General features: G+C 41.9%; 1 protein-coding gene across 23 annotated transcripts in view; it reads right to left on the bottom strand.

Moving 5' to 3' along the window:
• Positions 1-19766, bottom strand: part of MYOT (myotilin) — a 53655-nt gene that overhangs the window by 16480 nt on the left and 17409 nt on the right. For 14 of the 23 annotated variants that reach the window (XM_079967584.1, XM_079967566.1, XM_079967582.1 and 11 more), the window contains 7 exons: positions 16384-16456; positions 16145-16274; positions 13645-13707; positions 12743-12884; positions 9441-9464; positions 8289-8408; positions 6941-7202 (listed from right to left, as the gene is read on the bottom strand). In XM_079967584.1, coding sequence (XP_079823710.1) covers positions 6941-7202; positions 8289-8408; positions 9441-9464; positions 12743-12884; positions 13645-13707; positions 16145-16274; positions 16384-16456 — 814 coding nt within the window. Of the gene's footprint in view, positions 1-1161; positions 1544-6940; positions 7203-8288; positions 8409-9440; positions 9465-12742; positions 12885-13644; positions 13708-16144; positions 16275-16383; positions 16457-18481; positions 18490-19766 lie in introns of those variants that run through there. The other 9 variants (XM_079967573.1, XM_079967571.1, XM_079967572.1 and 6 more) reach the window with 7 other exon arrangements.

Genomic DNA, 19766 nt, shown 5'->3' with positions numbered 1-19766 from the left:
GGCGCTGGGACCGAGCAGCGGGAGCGCACCCCGCCGCAGGGATTCGAACCGCCAACCTTTCGATCGGCAAGCCCTAGGCGCTGAGGCTTTAACCCACAGCGCCACCTGCGTCCCGATGATATACAGTATAGATATATTTTAAACCCAGAAAGGGTAAATCCTGATGAGGTTGGGGGAAGCATACAAGCTGCCATTCTTATATCAACCATGTTGTGTGGAAACCGCAAAAAATGCATACATCAAGAGCACCCATCCCACAAGCACCTGTCTGCAAGCTCCCCAAATCTCATGCATGCCACTGGGTTTTTTTAAAAGTGAAAAGACCTCTAGGAGGAAGGTTGAATAGGAGTAGGGGGGGGGGAGAGCTACTTAACCCTTTCTCCATCAGCTATTTTTCCAACTCAAAAACTACCAGCACAGCAGCTGCTTCCCCCTGCAGAGTCCCAGATCAGCTGTTTTGCTATATATATTTGTGTGTGTGTGTAAATACAGTACATTGTCTTCCTTTCACAGGAGAACTTAAAGAAGGTTCCATGAGGTCATACATTCCCCAGTGAGATCAAATTATTAAGGGGAGGGGGTGCGCTGTATAAAGCCTTTTCCTTTCTATATTTAAAAGAAGATGCAACCCTAAGTAAATAATTATGAAAAAGAAAGCAACAAGTCTCCTACTTCTTCCTCTTTGCACATTTCAGGAATGCAAGACAAAATCACCTTCAAGTCGGCATGGCGAAGAAGGCTGAACACTTTAATACTACACCACCACCCTAAAACACCTACTCTTCCTCCCCACCCCTGCTATAAAGCTTGCAAGGTGTCCCCCAGACCCCAAAACAAACCGAGCCAGTGAGATCCTAATATAATTGACTTTGCTATTTACACATATCCTACTGAGCACAAATACAAAACGTTCCCTTTCCAACTCATCTTAAAAGAGAAGGTTCCACTGCACCTCGCATCCATTACTAACAGCGAGATCCTAAACGAGTTTTTACTCAAAACTCTCGCTGGGCTCTGTGGGTCTTAACTCTCTACAAGATCCACTTTTTGGAGCCTAACGCAATACTTGCATGCTAAGCACTCGGTATCCTCTAAAGCGACGCACTTACCGCTCCAGCGGTTTAAAAGCAAGGCGGGAGGGGAGGAACAAAAGAGTCTTACCTGTTGTCAAAAGATGGTATCACCTGAGGTGTTTTTAACCAGTGCTGGTGTGGGAAGCCAGCCATTCACTAACACAGACTACAATCATAGTAGCTCTCTGCTTAGTATTAATAAGGCCAGTGACTTTTATCTGCTGCCAACTAATGACATCCGATGTGCCCGCTTGTCCACCTACCCAGGCTAAGGTGTCAGAATAAAAGTCCCCCGCCCTACCACGGTCATCTCTCGTTAGGACATAGGCTGCCCAGCGATTCTGTTAGGCAAGCCGATATATCGTGCATATTTATTCTTGTAAACCCCAAGGGATTCAATCAGGCTTACTCCCGAGTAGCCGTGCAAAAGACCGCCTGCCACTTTAAAACCGTTGCACAAGTCTCTTGGTCGGGGGCGCCTGTCATGGACGTAGCCAAGATTTATTGGGGGTGGGGAGGCCTTGCGTTTGGGGGGGGGCAGAACCAAATTATCTGCGATGCAATTGGTCAGTTAGTTTAGTTGGTAATTTTTATTTATTTACTTGATGGGGGGCAGCTGCCCCCCTCCCCGCCCATGGCGCCTGCGCGGGCAACGATACTGGGAGGGGAGAAAGAAAATCAAGGAAAAACGTCCTACTGGGAGCAAGCGTAACTTTTAACATGTTCGTATATAGCACGTGGATTTGGGGGAGGACAGACTAAAATAAAGTAAGTTTGGTGAGAAAGGCTCCCTTAAAACAGAAAGAAAAAAGTACACATTTGCAAGAGAAGTGCTCCCAACTGCTAACACAACTTTCCATTCATCGATTCAGGCTGCCGTACCGGCCATCTCACTGAAGGCCCTCCCTACCCCGGGAAAAAGACGCCCACCGATCTTCACCGGGACTTCAATTCAAAGTAAATTGCAGCTCACAGCCTACCGAGCCCGGAATAGCCTCGAACTAATCCCACCGCCCCAAGGGCATCCTCGGGAGCGTTACCATTCCTGCGCACCCGGATGCTCTGCGGTTGCCAACTGCGCCTAAATTTTGCACATGATCCTCTGGCTCCAACTTCAGCGGGCCTCTTCCAAGAGAACAGCGGTGCTGAACCGGGTGAACTTTCCGAACCAAAGCCCGGCTCTGGAAGAAAAGCTAAAATTATGATCTAACTGGGCAAAGCGGGTTGGCTCAAGGCAGCTAAGAGAAGGTACGACCTGAAGCTGCTCCACCTGTCTGTGGAAGGATAGGCGCGAAGGTGAAGAAGAGTTTAACGAGGCAGAATAAACTAGTGCGCTGGATTAGCCCTTCTCGCAAATTGAGCAGCCCCTTCGAAATAAAACACCCCCCCATTCCAGCCGTCGAAGGGACTTTGATTCTGAAGCGGAGACAAGGGGAGATTGTGTCGCACCCGATCAGATTTCCAACCTAGCCCTGCTGGCGCTCCTTTTGTTCAAGCACCCCTCTGACCTTCCTCCCGCACAGGGAGTCTCGGCAGACGGTTCCAACCGACGAGGTGTCTGGATGCTTAGCTTATGGTGGAGAGACGTGAAAGAAAGCCTCGCTTTCCCACCCAATTCACACAACCACCTTGTTTAACCGCCGAAAAAACGAAAACGGCCAGAGGCTTGTGATTCCCCCCCCCTTTTTCTCTGGGCATCTAGTCTCGGATTTCCTTCACAATACACAGGCGGCGATGCTTCTTCCCTTCCTCCTTGGAGAAGTTCCTGCCTAGGTTTCAGCGCAGAGATTTGCATGGAAATCTTGAACTCCTTTAAAGGGGTTCGACTGCAGCATTACAATCCAGCCTTGCACAGAATGCCCCCATTTGACATTTTCAGAATGCCCCTGTTAAAGGCCAACGTATTTTTTAGTGGCATGTGCATTAGTGGCACCGCTCTGTTGGGAAGGTAAACTGCGTTTCTGTGCGCTGCTCTGGTTCGCCAGAAGCAGCTTAGTCATGCTGACCATGACCCCGAAGCTGTACGTCGGCTGCCTCGGCCAGTAAAGCGAGATGAGCGCCGCAACCCCAGAGTTGTCCACATCTGGACCTAACGGTCAGGGGTCCCTTTACCTTTAAACTGGGTCCAAATGCAACCCGGTCACAAATATCACTTTCCATGCATTATCCAATACATTCTCCACTGTAGTAAAGCATGTTCACTTCCTGTCCAAAAGTTCTATCTTGGGCTGCATACCTAAGCATGCTTACATGAAAGTAAAGCCAACTGAAAATCACTGGGCTTTGCTTCTAAATAAACATGTTAGGTTTAGGCCAATTAATCTGCAGTTTCACATTGCATGCTTTGAGCTGCTTGCTTTGAGCTACAGAAGAATAATAACTTCTGTGCTACAACTGGAGGAGGTGAGAAGTTCCATCCAGGAACAAACAGGAATGAGAAATTGTCTGTAACTGAGGTCAGCCAAAAGCTAAAGGTTTATTCCCCCAATTTCCACTACAAATAACAGTTCCAATGTTACACCCTAAATTCACTAAATTTGCAGTTCAAAAGAATATGCTAATGTAGTATTGCTTTGATCTATATTGGTAGCAAAGGAAAAAATTTAAATGCGTAAACCAAAAGTACCGACTTCCTTTTTGTATTGTTTATCTTTTTCAGAGAAAACTACCATATTAAGGTTCTGATTAGAAATGTAAAATTAAGCTCACATACCAGTACTTTGGACACTCATTCTATCAAGCAAACATTAATTGGGTACCGATAAGCATAAAATTCCACCTAAAGAAAATAGTGATTATGAAAAGGAAACTGGCTATGTAACTGAAATCAAGCCTTTTCAGTCAAAAGTCAGAATTAGCAGGCATAGAAGGAAACTGTAGTATAACCATCAGCTTCATAAATCCTGTATGCTCTAATGTGTAAATAAAGATTAATACAGAAATACAAGACTCCAGTATCCAACTCTTCTAAAAACAACCCTGTAAAAAGTCATCCTGAACTTGCCATCACAATGTTGAAACTAGAAAATAAAGCCTGGCCCAAAACATATTTATGCCAGAGACAGAAAACAACCACTACTACAATGATCATATGATGGCCACCTCATGAGAGATCTGGTTGTACTTTCAGGTATCATAAGGAATTAGGACATTCTACAACTCTGGATTTCTGAAATTCTAAAGAGTCTCATAGTTCCTTAAAGGCTTATTACAACATTAGCTATGGCACACAATAAATCTGTTAAGGAGCCAGAAGACCCTACACATGTCTACTCAGAAGTCAGTCATATTAAGTTCAATGGGACTTTCTCCCAGGTAAGTATATAGGACTGGAGACTTATTCAGCTATTTCCCTTGGAATTTCCCTAATTCAATCATTTCCCTTGGAATTAGGCTTGTGAAGAATTCCAATGACATCCCACGTATGGATTAATGCATAATGCATTTTGCCAGTCCGAAGCACACAAATTTACAGGCTTAAATATTTCACAACGTTATACTAGACCTAGATATACCTTCTTCTTTATGATCTGGACAATTTATTATTGGCTGCCTACCAACCTTACTGTACGCTTGTGAAACATGGACCACTTATAAATGCCATCTCCAACTCCTTGAAAGATTCCATGAACAGTATCTCCAAAAAAAATTACACATCACTTGGGAAGACAAACAAACTAATAACAGTGTACTGGAAGAAGCAAAGATTACCAGTGTTGAAGCAATGATTCTTCAACATCAGCTTTGTTGGACTGGTCATGTTGTGTGGATGCCTGATTACCGTCTGCCAAAGCAACTATATTCCGAACTGAAAAATGGAAAGCGTAATGCTGGTGGTCAACAGAAGAGGTTTAAAGACTGTCTCAAGCCAAATCTAAAAAAAGGTAGTATAAACACCAACAATTGGGAAACAGTGGCCTGAGAGCGCTCCAATTAGAGAACAGCCTTTACCAAAGGTGTCATGGGCTTTGAAGACACTCAAACTCAGGATGCAAGGGAGAAATGTGCTAAGAGGAAGGCATGCTTGGCAAATCTACACCGTGATCAACTCCCGCCCGGAACCAATGTCCCCACTATGGAAGGACGTGTGGATCCAGAATTGGCCTCCACAGTCACTTACGGACTCATTGTTAAAACCGTGTTTATGGAAGACAATCTTACTCAGCTGCTACGAGTGATCGCCAAAGAAGAGAAGAAGAAGAAGGTGAAGGTGGAATTCAAAGTGATGGCGTATACCCACAAAGTTCTAAACATCTTAGGATCTAAACAACTGAATAATGCTTCTCCCTGCATCAGCCTGCCCATTATTTTAGTTCTGGAGTGGAGGCCCTTCTCATTGTTCTACCAATCAGCTGAAGTGCATTATGTGGTGACATGGGATAGGGCATTCTTTGTGGTGGCATCCTAGCAAGAGAATATCGTCTTCCTAGAGTCATGACTGGCATTGGGATTTTGGTGCCAGGTGAAAACACATGTTTGCCAGGGGGTTTGCGGGATTATTAGGAAATATGTTGCTACTGCAAGTGAAGAGCATGAGTTGTGGTTCTTTGGGCAAGTGAAGAGTCCAGGTTGTGGTTACGTATTTTATACTGCTTTTATAAGTTTCATTGAATTAAGTCTTATCATAGTGCTGTCTTCCTGTTTTATTATATTGTAAGCCACCCTAAGATGATACGATGTTAGATAGAAAAACCAAATTGGTTTTAAGAACCAAATCAAAAATTTGGTGTCAAAAAATTAAAAGAAACAGTTTTTTTTATTTCTAATTTATAGATAGCCATGCTGTTGAAATTAATTTTATAGAGGTGTAAATCATTCCACTGGGAGCTCTTGACTCATTTGTAGTGGTGCATTCAGAACAGGTAATTGTTTTTAAAATGTTGATTACCAAATTTAAAAATAGGATATTCCACTCAACTGAACTACTCATTGCTTTTTATCACAGGAAACGGACATTCTTGAGGCAAATATATTATCTCAATGAAGTGTTAGTTCTCAAGTGAACTTGACATGGGTTCAGGTATTTATTTTAGTTTTATGCATAGACAATAATTTTCTATGGTTTTTCTTTTTCTTTCTTTTTGCTACAGTGCTCATCTTTTAACCTCAGAGAGCAAAATTAGTTTTAATTTGAGTCATATTTTGGAAAATCTGTGGCCAGATGAAAATGTTTGCAGCTGTGCTTACCATTATTGTGCTGTACCCTACCACTGAATTAAAGGGTCTGTATTCAACAATGGGACATGGGTGGCGCTGTGGGTTAAACCACAGAGCCTAGGACTTGCCGATCAGAAGGTCGCTGGTTCAAATCCCCGCAACGGGGTGAGCTCCCGTTGCTCGGTTCCTGCTCCTGCCAACCTAGCGGTTCAAAAGCATGTCAAAGTGCAAGTAGATAAATAGGTACCGTTCTGGCGGGAAGGTAAACGACATTTCCGTGTGCTGCTCTGGTTTGCCAGAAGCGGCTTAGTCATGCTGGCCATGTGACCCAGAAGCTGTACGCCGGCTCCCTTGGCCAATAAAGCGAGATGAGCGCCGCAAGCCCAGAGTCGGCCATGACTGAACCTAAGATCAGGGGTCCCTTTACCCTTTACTTTATTCAACAACCTGCCTGACTTTTGTGGATAACTCATCCAAATTAAAATGTCAATGAGCATATAAAGCTAGCTGCCTCTGCATGGCTAGACTAGAAGGTCAATTTGTCTGCAGGCAAACCAGAAACTGTGCTTCCAAAATCCATATCCAAAATTCATATCCTATAGATCTGGGGTAATTTTTTGGAGGGGGAGGGTATTGTTTGCAGTGATTTATAGTGGAAGCAGTTCCTACAGTTGAGTAGAAGAGTCATTAGAATCTTTGCTTTGACTTACCCATGATATGAGTTATCTGAAGTTTCTTCATAAATGTCACTAAAATCCTTGCTCTCGTCACCATAGTTTCGCCACCAGGAACTTGCAGGTTCCTCTGGACTTGATGAGCCAGAAGACTTTTGTAGTGTAACACTGGAAGGTTTGTTGTCTACATCACTTCCCATTCCTACACATTGGCTGTTTGGTGTAGAGAGGACGTTCATTGTGGCTGGTGTAGCTGACAGTGAGGGAGCCACTTCAAATCCTTCAATCTCCTCTGTTCCTGAAAAGCACAATTTAGATATAAAACCAAAAGCACTGACTCACACCATTGTATTATTGTCTAGTTTGGGGTGGGAAAGTGATTTCTAAAGAGCCATATTGTAACTCTCTCTCTAATCTCTTTACTCATCAGGGAAATTCCACCGTATCTTCTTGATGAAAAGGATTTGCATATTTTGAGTGAAACTAAAACAACTAAAACTATTTATAAACTGACAGTTCTTATCTGAAAAGAGAGAAACTAAGGATGGGAATCCTTGTGGAATCCATTACAGAATCCAGAACCAATAATAAGAGCAGGCTTTTGAAGAAATAAAAAAAGTGAACGTTAGGGACTGTAAAGAAACACAAAAGCGTCTTGTACTGTCTTTGAATTGCACCAAACAAATCTCCATTGATATGCCTTGATTTAGATTTACTTAATTAAAGCAAAGTATACATATTATTCTTTGGAAAACTCAGAACAACTTGCATGGAAGTCCAAGGCTATCAGTACTGAGCAATGCAAGGCTTGCTTAGCTTTTATGTTAACTGCTTAACACGCCCTCCGTTAATTCTCTAAGCCAGGGGTCAGCAAACTTTTTCAGCACGGGGCCAGTCCACTGTCCCTCAGACCTTGTGGGGGGCCAGACTATATTTTCAAGGGGGGGAAAAGAACAAATTCCTATACCCCACATATAATCCAGAGATGCATTTTAAATAAAAGCACACATTTTACTCATGTAAAAACACGCTGAGTCCCAGACCGTCCGTGGGCTGGACTTAGAAGGCAATTGGGCTGGTTCCGGCCCCCAGGCCTTAGTTTGCCTACCCATGCTCCAGGCACTCGGTTTTCAGAAAGTGTTTTTAGACCAGGCAAGTTGTGTGTCTAAAGCTTCACTAGATATATTTAAAAACAATCATTTTTAGCTTTCAGGTTGTGTATATATAGCCTGATCATTTTGCTGTGCTGCACAGCTGGCAACAAGCTATTCTAGGCTTAAATAACGCTGTTTTGCATGAGTGGGAAATAGAAGTCATCCTTCCAGAGAAGAAACAGCATCCTACCCTCCCACCAAAACTGAGAGGGAGAAGAATCTGCAATTACCTTGGGAAACAAAAAGGTGTGCACTGGAGGCTACTGCACCAAACTCATTTTCTGCAATGCATTTAAATATTCCAGAATCTTCAGGAAATGCTTCTGTAATCACTAAGGTGCAAACTTCCTCTGGAAGGAGGAAATAGCTGAATGAGACACTTAAAAATGAATTTTTAAACATTGCCATATTACCATTTCTCCCATACTACCAGTGGGAATTGACCTAATTTTCCATAGAACTGAGATTTTATTGCTGGAAAGAAAGTGCTTCTCGGGTAAAAAGGCAGGTAAAAAGTTCATGGTTTATTCTGGCAGTTAAGGCATTGTTATTCTTATAAATTTGAAGCAGATTCTGTTGTCACTTTGTTCACAATATTAAGTAAGACTACTTTCCTAAGGCAGTTCGCAAAAAATAATTCATGATTTTAAACAAATTCAATTATGACAAAATAAAATGAATAGCCAAGGTCTAATAAAATGGCAACTGCAGAGCCTTTAAAACAGCAAGAATACGTGTGTTTAATCTAAATGTAAGCCTCTGCAAACGTTAACCCCATTCAACCTTTGAGAATGGACTCAGGAGGCCACCGTACAAATGCAGGCTGGTGAATGTAGAACGTGGTTTGCCTTCATGAAAACGGCTGTGAAGGGATGACACAAATTATTAGTTTCTGTGTACAAATACCATTGCAATTCAAGGTATACTTACATGGGAGTAAACTAATTCAAGTAATTTAATTAAGTAATTAAGTAATTTAATGTTAATGGGTAATTAAATGGTACTGACTTCAAAGCATTGAGCTAGACACCAACACACCTCTTTACTAGTACAGCTGGGCCACAGGCATATAAGAAGTCGAGTATTATGTGCACTTTGTTGCTTGCTATTGTGTCACTTTTACACAGAAGGCCGCAGAATTTCTTACTGATGATACAGCATACAGCTTGCTGAGCAATATCTCTCAGATGCAGCAAGAAATATCTGCACACCAAAGCAGATTCTGTGCATGTTGTAACTGATGCAGGGACACTTCTGTATTGCTGCGCTCAGCTAAGCCTCATTGTACTGACTGGATGCACATTCTCATCTGGGGTCACTAGTTGTTGGATGTGCCTGGTTTTCAGCAACTAGTTCCCTCCTAGTCCTTTAGAGTTACTTACCAGGGGTCAGGGATGAACAAGCCTCTGAAACACACACAGAGAGAGACAGACAGAGAGAGCGAACATCAGAATAGACAATGGCTTAATTGTTATGCTCAGGACAAAGTTCCTAGCAGTAAGAGCTGTTCAACAAGCTGAATATACACTAGTAAATACACTAGTAAATACTGTTGCAAGATACATAGCCTAATAAATATACTATGCTGATAGTCCTACTGATGAAAAACACATCTGTCAGTGGAGCCTCTTGAAGATGTATGTGGAATGTCATTTAATATGAGGGACATACGAGATGAGGCTTGATTCTGGTACTGATGCAGTTTGAAATGCCATGCAGGCTTAGCATTTCATAATAGCCTTCTTATCAGTTTATAATCTGTGCTTCTTGTCATCCAATACAACCCATTTGTTTCTCATTTTAATGACTGTCCCACTTCCTTTCCCCAGGGCTGCACAGTCCCACCTGTTTTTACCTCCAGCAGGTGGGCTGGAGGAGGGATGCATTGTTGGAAAAGAGTTGAAACTGAGAGACCGTGCTTGAAGTCTGGGAAAAGCACAGAGTAGAGGTCAGATTGCTGCTCTTATTCAGTACTGATCTCCAGTGCCTCAGCTTATAAAAGGTAAAGGTAAAGGTACCCCTGCCCGTACGGGCCAGTCTTGCCAGACTCTGGGGTTGTGCGCCCATCTCACTCAAGAGGCCGGGGGCCAGCGCTGTCTGGAGACACTTCCGGGTCACGTGGCCAGCGTGACAAAGCTGCATCTGGCGAGCCAGCGCAGCACACAGAAACGCCGTTTACCTTCCCACCAGTAAGTGGTCCCTATTTATCTACTTGCACCCGGGGGTGCTTTCGAACTGCTAGGTTGGCAGGCGCTGGGACCGAGCAGCAGGAGCGCACCCCGCCGCAGGGATTCGAACCGCCGACCTTTCGATCGGCAAGCCCTAGGCGCTGAGGCTTTTACCCACAGCGCCACCCGCGTCCCCTGTCTCAGCTTATACTGCATATCAAATACGGTTTGGGACAAAGCCACTTAAGCAAACACTTAAACAATAGTCAATACTATTAGGTTTTGACTTTGGGTTTCAATCAAATTATACCAAGAGTGCAATCTGTACTGCATTTCAATCAATGGAAAGACTATTGATCTTAATAGTTTAGTGAAGCCTACTGAAAATGAAGATCTGAAAGACAAAAGCTGTGAACCTTAAGATACAACTAAGCACTTATTTCCTTGCCAGCATTACTAGACCTGTTGGCCTTCCATGAGGCTGTAGAGGAAAATTAGTTTTCTGTCAGCCCTAGGCTAGCATTAGGCCCCAAAACAACAGGAATACACAATAATTTAATTGTTGTTTTATGTATGTATCTGTGGTAGACGGAGACATTTGCATATAATTTTGCTTGAGCAATTTTCTTCATTCTTTCTGTCTTAATTAACTAGAAATCAAGAATGTGTGGGCACATTAATTCATTTGCAGCACAAAAATGTAGTTTCTCTCAGTCTGGAATTAGACATGCTTGTCCTCCACATGCTTTTAATCTAGATTAAGGTTACCAGACGTCCCCGTTTCCCGGTGACAGTCCCTGGATTTACAAATCAGTCCCCATACAAAATCCATTGACATTGAAAAGTGTCCCTGGATTCATTGAAAACAATCTAGATTGATTTCAGATCTTGTTGTCCAAAGAGGGTACATGATATGTGTTTGAAAACCTTCCCCTTGAAATGGAGATTGCGATCTTGCTATACGCTACCTACAACGTTGGGCACCTTTGGACACACACACCTACTGTCAAGACTCAAGACCACCTGCATCTATTTTGATCTTGTTTCAAATGGACACACTATGAGGTAATGCAGAATAAATCTGCAGTGAGCTTTTATTTTCAGAAATAAACTGGTTTCTCAAGAAGTGCTTTTCAAGGGCAAAAAAAATCTAGATTGTGTGTGGACTATGTAGAAAAAAACAAATACTTAGTCTCCATTGGTTCTAGAATAAAATGTCACATGTACACAGCCTAAGGTCATGGGCCACACTTTTGAAAGATACATTACCAAAAGGCCAATATAAAAGCCTTTTAGGGGCTAACTAGATATTATGCAGACATCTGGCTGCTGCCAATCTACATGTCTCTTCCCAATATCATCGAAACTCTCCTTAGCAAAAGAAAACACATGAAAAGGCATTGGCTCAGCCTGCCTCTATCCCTGTTCCCATTCATTGGCTGGTACTTGCAGAGAATGGGGAAATGCTGAACAGGACCATAGCTGTCAAGTGTCCCTTATTTGAAGGGACAGTCCCTTATTCCAGCGCCATGTCCCGCTGCTGTCCCTTATTGATGGATGTCCCTTAAATGTCCCTTAAATGATGTCCCTTAAATTTCAAAGGAAGCAGCTCCTCTCCCTCCCTCCCTGCCAGCCAGGAAGGAGGGAGGCTCCAACTGTGTTGCTTGGCTGTGTTGCTCACCCAATAAGAAGTCAAAGAACGACTGGGGGGTGGAGCTTGCATGCCTTGTGTGTGGCTAGTTAATGCAAGCTGAGGGGTTTTTTGAATGCTGGACGCCATTTTGTTGCACGTGCTGCTGCAAACTTTGCAGTGCAAAGCCAGGCCGAGGAGCCATCTTAAGTTGAGGCTGCATAGGCCTTGTGGTGCATGTGATTCAGATTCTATTCAATTGAACCTCTGGTTAGAAAGTTGGTTGGACAGTGTTCTCGAAGCTACCAGCATGAGTTTGACCAGACTGCAGGAGGACAGGAACAGGTGAGGCTGCAGGTCTCTTATTTTCAAGGCTGCTGGTCCCTTATTTTCAAATCTGTAAGTTGACAGCTATGAACAGGACAGTCATGTATTTATTTTACTAGACGTTACCATGGACACAAACAGGAGAGATGCAGTTCAGCAGCAGTCACACAACCCCATAAACACCTGGTTATAATGCAGTCATACTTATATTAATCGAATAGCGTATTTTCCTTGAAACATCAATGAGATCTGAGTAAACGTGTAGTATCAGACTACATGTTTCGTGGTAGAAGCCTGTAATATTTAATTGCATTTTGCTCAGCAAGTAGATATTTCATTGTTAGGTTTACCGTGCTATTCAACTATTGGCTGCTTAAGTCTCATTGACTTCAATAGGATTTGCCGAACACTGTGCACAAACTTGAGACATTTTTGCAGACTACAGCTTGTTTACATTTGTTAAATTCCATGGATAGAAATAATCTTTTTTCTTTTATGAATTGAAATTGGAAATTTGGGTAGTAGATACAGAAGTTTTTTAAAAAATCAGAAAACCTACTTTTTCTCAATATTCGAAAGTCTGCAGAATCGATTATTTGATTGTTCTCTCTGTACCAGTGAACTTGAAGGGTGGGTGATGCCCGTATTCGACATTCAAACACCACTAGCTGGCCGTTGGTAGTGCTAATGTTTTGAAGACCCTGAAGGAGTTAAAAAGTACTGTAAATATGCATGACATAAGACTTCCCCACACTTACTTTGCTTAGAGAGAAACTGGGGATCAACAGTTTGGAATTGGATTTTTATTTTCTTGTACACTGCTTATAAAAGGTAAAGGGAACTATGACCATTAGGTCCAGTCGTGATAGACTCTGGGGTTGCGGCGCTCATCTCACTTTATTGGCCAAGGGAGCCGGCGTACAGTTTCCGGGTCATGTGGCCAGCATGACTAAGCAGCTTCTGGTGAACCAGAGCAGCGCACGGAAATGCCTACTTGCACTTTGACGTGCTTTCGAACTGCTAGGTTGGCAGGAGCTGAGACCGAGCAACGGGAGCTCACCCCGTGGCGGTACACTGCTTATAGATTTTTGTAATTCAACGGTATAGAGATTGTCAAAATAAAGAAGAAATGAACAGTATTATTTAAAAGAATTTGTATATTACTTAATTGTAAATAAAACCTCTAGCAGTTGCAGATTTTCACTTTTGAAATATGGAGAATATTTCAAACAGATATCACTGAACAAGAGGGGACATCTGGAGGTAGATTCCAAGGGGAAGCAGATTAACACAAAAGCCCTGCAAAGGATGTCTAGCCCAGCATTCCATTTCCTATACTGTATAGCAGTCAAACCCTGGGACAGAGATTTAGCAACCTGCCTCCTGTGAGCAAAAATGCCTTCCACGCCTGCCACAGCACCTTTGGCTTCAAGCTGCTGCTGTCTAGATTATGGTACTTACCTTTATAAATACAGGGGCAGCTTCATATGTGGATCCAGTCTGGTTTTTTGATGGGTTTTGCATCTGTATGTTAAAAAAAAGGAGAGATATTGCTGTCACTGTATTTAATATCTAGAGAAGCTGCATATCGTTCACTACTGACAAAAGGAAAAAATAACTTCTAAGAACTTTATCTGGAGTTTGCACACTAGGTTATCTATGGTACAGTTCTCTTCTGATAATCCTAATTTATGCTCTCCATACCAAAAAATAAAAAATATAAAAAATCCCTTATTAGAAAGAAGCAAAAAGGAAGTTGTATGGAAGAAAATGAACGAGTTACGGTTTTAAGGCAGTGATGCCTTGGCCCTCCAGCTGTTTTGGGACTACAACTCTCATCATCCCTAGCTAACAGAACCAGTGGTCAGGGATGATGGGAATTGTAGTCCCAAAACAGCTGGAGGGGTAAGTTTGGCCATCACTGTTTTAAGGCATCTCCACTTGAAGTTTTAGATGTGTGTCCTAGATATGTCAGTGTAATGCTATTAATTCCAACAAGTCACATGGCTCATCTGCTTGTCGCATCATAAGAGGTCAGCAGCCTGGGATTCTCACAGGGTCATGGTAATGAGGAGTTGTGGCAGCATACAACCCTGCATAGCATGGGGTTCTTCTCCCTCCCTACCTGTGCTGTTCCCAGGTTTAGGACTTGACCTAATGTAGACTCAAATCATACAGTACAGCCCCTGGGGATAGCAAAATCTCTTCCAAAAGCCTTGCATTAGCCAGTTGTATAGAATGACCATTCTACAAAGCGGTTGTAACAATATTTATAGAACATAGAACGTAGATAGATATTTGATGGGCATAGAACTAGAGTACTGAAATTTATGAAATCGACACCTGGCTTTGGGCAAGTCACACTTTTGCATTTGTAAAAGTGTAAGGAAAGGCTAACAATTTACACAACCACTGAGGAAACAGATATTGCTACAGTACACTTTGTGCATTAAATATGCTATGCAAATAATATTTGTAAGTTACTGTTTGATCTGTAGCATACCTCTCTTCCATTTTTTTATGTTATAATCCTCCAAACCACCTATGCTATAATCTTCAAGCCATCTAATGGGTGCTAATCTGGAGAAAATACTTCGAATGTTGTAGACCTGGCACCAGTTGATATGCTATTATTGCACTCATCTGGAGGCCACTTTAGACTGTAGCATTTTGTTCACAATGTGAAACATAGGTATTTAATGGCTTAACACCTGCACCTTACATTTTTTAAAAAAATGCCACTGCAAAATATTGTTTGGCCACTTGCCATCATTTATTGAAATCAACTAACTTGCACTGTGAACTGCTGAACAGGAATAGTTAATTATGTGGTAACCATCATATTATGACTGTTAACATGTAAACCAGACCTAGTCCTTGGTACACAGCTTCTAGATATGCTTCCTTGACTTGGTACCCTCCAAATGTTTTGGACTACAACTACCATCAGCCCCAGCCAGTAAAACATCTGATGGACACCAGTTGGGGAGATCTGCCTTTTTCCTTTGGAAAGTATTTCAGCTGCAATATAGAAATTTGGGGTTCTGGAATAAGCAGGAACTCTTGCCTTTGACAGATGAAGAACCAAATCATCAGAATACTTTACATTTTTACAACTGATTTCTTCCTATCGACTATTGAAATAAGGAAGGAAACATTGGCAAATTATGCTGATTGCTGTAGATTTGGACGCATGGATGCGCCTGTGTCAATAAATATATTTTGTTTAGCTTTTTGCTAAATGAGTTTATTCAATGGTCATTAATGGCTAGAAGAACCTTCAGTTGCTTTTGATGGCTGGTGGATACTAACTTGTGAACAACACAGACATGGATGGGAGTTGGAAAGAACAAGCTTCAAACTGTAGGCATGCTATGTTTGTTTTTGGGAGACTCCATGCTCCTTTCAGGATTTGTGGTACCTGCGTGCTTGTCTGCATTCACAACTTGTACATTTGTAAAGAGATATTTATGTCTCTAAAACTTCTTTACAAGGAAGCCAATTCCATAGGGGCTGCCTGAAACTGCCTACTAGTCAATATAGTGTACAAAAAATTCTACCACTGATAATATATTTGCTTTTTTACTTTAGCAGAATCTTATAAAAAGAAACCTATGTAATCTCTCCCCACACTTTCCCCCCAACAACTTGAAAGGCATTTAAATCCCTGGATGTTTTGAATTCTCCATCTCTATACTAAGTAGCTGCTTTGATCCAACTGTCCTTTCTTAAATGTCTTTGGAAGAATATGACAAATGGCTAAGCTCCAGGGTAGCCACATGACTGCTTCTAATCCTCTCATTGATAGATGCCAAAAAAAACCACCAACCCCAGCCAGACATGTTTTAAATGGGGGGGGGGGGGGAGAGAAATAAACCAATGCAGACAAACTGGAATTTCAATGCAGGATTCAACGTTTTGCCAAAATTAATGCAAAGGGAACAGGAAGTGTTTAACCTACTCTTTGAGGGTCAGTGGATAACGGCTGAATTAAAGTGGAATAACTGCAACATGCTTTGCTGCTGCTGCTAAACTCTCCACTGGCTGGTGATCCAATGGTCAGTGACAGGCTGGAGGTTTTCCGCTCAGTCCTAAGTATTGAGGGCAGGGGAGAAACAATAATAAGCACAGCTTTACTGGGAGACGGACATACGTTTTTATTGGGTGATTATGCATACAATGGAGAACTTCTTCACTTACTGTGACATTCCTCTGGCCCAGCCAGTATGCTGACATTCACAGAGAAGAGCTTGGTCAGGATTTCCTTGTAAACCTAGAGGAAACAACATCAATCAGGCTTGTATGTTAAACATAATTCACTTTATCTTCCCTCGCCCTGAGGGGAACCAATGAGCAAGTTTAATAGATTGGGATGGTGAAAACTGAATGTCAGGCAGACAGCATGCCATGGAAAGGACGGCACTATTACAATTCTAGCAGTATCACCACTGGATGAAAATATAAGTGAAAATACAATGCTGCAGCCCCTTCAACTTTTTGAAAGGTCCTCTAGAGATTAAGCTTTTTTAAGCATATGTTATTCTTATAAGCACAGGCAACCTCCAAGAATTCTGGACCAAGACAGATATCTAGACTTAACCATGGCTAGTAATATTTGTGCAGCTGGCAGGAAACATTTGGCCCCCATCCCTGCCAAAGTGTCTTGCAGGGACAGGAAAAGCTGCCCCTGATTGTACTGCAAATCCTGCAGCAAACATGCATTGTAGGAAGAGCCCTAAATTTAGGCTTGGCAGCTCTCGATCCAGTTCTCTGCCTGTGGTCACATCCACACCAAACATTTAAAGCGCTCTTATACCACTTGAAACAGTCACAGCTTCCCCCAAAGAATCCCAATAACTAAAGTTTGTTAAGGGCACTGGAGACTGCAGCTCTGTAAGGGGCTTCAAAGCAATTGTTTTAAATGTGTGAGTTTTTAAATTTGATTTTAAATTGTACTGTTTTAACATGTTGCTGTTTGCTGCTGAGGGCTCCTTTGGGAAGAAGGGTGGTGTTATGTAGTGAAGTTTCACCCTGGGCCAGCAGGGGGATACTGTAGATAGTTTTCACTCAGGTCTGTAGATAGTTTTCACTCAGGTCCACGTCAGTTATTTTAGGTGGGAAACTCTGGGTTGTTGTTGCTACAATGTTGACAGCCGGCTGCCTATAAAAGCAGGCCGGCTGAGCTGTTTGCTGTTCAGCTCTGTCTAGCTTGCAAGTAAAGAGCTGCTCTGGAGAAATCGCTGTGTCGTCTGCTATGTTCGCCCACAACTTAACAGGTGGGATACAAATATAATATATAAATAAAGCAGCAACTCTCAGCACCCTTAAACTACAGTTCCCAAGAGTCTTTGTGGGGAAGCCACAACTGTTAAGTGTGCTTTAAATGTTTTGGTGTAGAAGTGACCTCACTTTCTCCTGCTCCGTGTAGTTGTTAGCTCTTTAAATAGGTAAGTTCAATGTGGCACAGTATTGCCGGGAGTTTGCACTACTCCCTGATTGCAGTGATGCCACTCTTGGCCATGTAAAGATTTGTCATTACAGATATCACTGGGGGTGTGTGTGTATGTGTAGGTATTATTATTATTATTATTATTATTATTATTCCCAACCCACCTGCCTGGGTTGCCCCAGGACCTGGTAGACCAAAGCTTGAATACTCCACTCAGCCATGAAGCTCACTGGATGACACTGAGCCAGTCACTATCTCTCAGTCTAACCTACCTCACAGGGTTGTTGTGGAGAGTAAATGATGAGGGACAGAACTGTGTACACCACCTTGAGCTCTTTAGAAGAAAGGTGGGATATAAAAATAACAAACAAATAACTAGAAATTATAATTATTATAGTAATCAATTCTTTATAAAAATAATAATACCTAAACTACTAGGTATGGAACAGAAATGAAATGAATAGTCTCAGTATCTTTAAGAAAGTACAGTAAATAATTTCGAAAGTAGAAACTGCCCTAGCTGAGCAAAACTAAAGAAAAGAAGACGTTAAAAGTAAAAACTGGAGATTAACAATAACAATAGGAAGATAACCAAAGTAATCAAGAAAGAAATGCAAGAGAGAAAAGATGGGTTTAATAATAATAATAAAGAAACATGCTACATAGGAAGGCATGTCAGGATTACATTATTACCATGTAATATGGGATATTACACGATAATGTTTAAATGGAAATGTTTATAGCTCAATTTTCAAAGTCTACTTTGGGGCTACTTTTTCCTTAAGATGTTTTTAGTCATTTCTTTGAACTTCTCAAATAGCATTTACTACTTCAGGAAGTGGATTTTACCTCCTGGAAATAAGGGTCCCTAGCACGGCAGCCTGAATAAAAGAAAATGGTGGTGAAGATCTTAAAATGACAATAACCTTAGAAATTACAAGACCCATTGAAACCAGAAATGAAGAGCTGGATCTTGACTTTATTTTAGAATGTTCCAACATTCCAAAGACATGCTTTCTTTTTTCACTCTTTTGCTGCGTGCAAATTCCAGTAAAATGCTCCACAGTGAAATCCTTGGATAGAGGGCAGTTTATGAATAATTTAATAAGATATCAAAATTGGGTGTTGCTTCCAGTGTTGGTCCTATTTAGAACAGACCCAGTGAAATAGATAGACAGATGTAACTTAGGGACATTAATTTCATTGGGTCTGCTCTGAGTAGGACTTACAGTGGTACCTCAGTTTAAGAACAGCCCTATTTACGAACTATTCAGTTTACGAACTCCGCAAAACCGAAAGTAGTGTCCCGGTTTGTGAACTTTACCTTGGTCTAAGAACGGAATCCGAATGGTGGAAGGGCACCGGCGGCGGGAGACCTCATTAGGGAAAGTGCACCTCGGTTTAAGGACTTCCGGAACATATTAAGTTCGTAAACCAAGGTACCACTGTACTTGGATACATCAATTGGTGTAAAAGCTCATCAGGCTCTCTACAATTCAGATCTATTCCAGTTTAAGAAGAATCTGAGCTGTGGGAACACTCTCAGATAACCCAAATGAGAGATCTCAATGAACCAATTTCCTTGCCACCCTAAAGAACTCAATTCCACAGACACTTTAGCACACTTGTAATATAACTAACCTTGTACTGGGCATTTCAGTCTCCATTGGGTACTGTACACATATGGGAACAAAGTTATAACAGGGTGTAGCTTACCAGCAAACTTTGGTGGTTAATTTTAACAATCAGATTTGTCAAAAATGTGATGATGCAAGGTTGAATCACCCTGCTACCAATTGACCCAAGAAGCTAAGATCACATTTGAATAATTTCACATTATTCAAGAACAGCTTCATCAATGTAACAGTACGACATATTCATAATAACTGGTAAGGAGAAACAAAACTGGTGCTTCAACTCCACATATCTGTACATCAAGAGTTTCTAATTTGCTTTGGCAAAAACCTCTGCATTGTCCTGACTGTGTCCTTGGAAGAAGAAATAGCATAGACTGTACCTAAGGGAGTCATTTTAGCAACCTCAGTGTTCCACGTAAATGGCAACCTTTACTTGGTGTAACTTTAGATCTTAGTGAAGATGACGGAATTAGACTCAGCCAGATGAAGAGAGGAGG

The sequence above is a fragment of the Podarcis cretensis genome, assembly GCF_951804945.1.
Source record: "Podarcis cretensis genome assembly, chromosome: 2".
NCBI lineage: Eukaryota > Metazoa > Chordata > Lepidosauria > Squamata > Lacertidae > Podarcis > Podarcis cretensis.
This window is presented reverse-complemented; position numbering and strand designations above follow the sequence as displayed.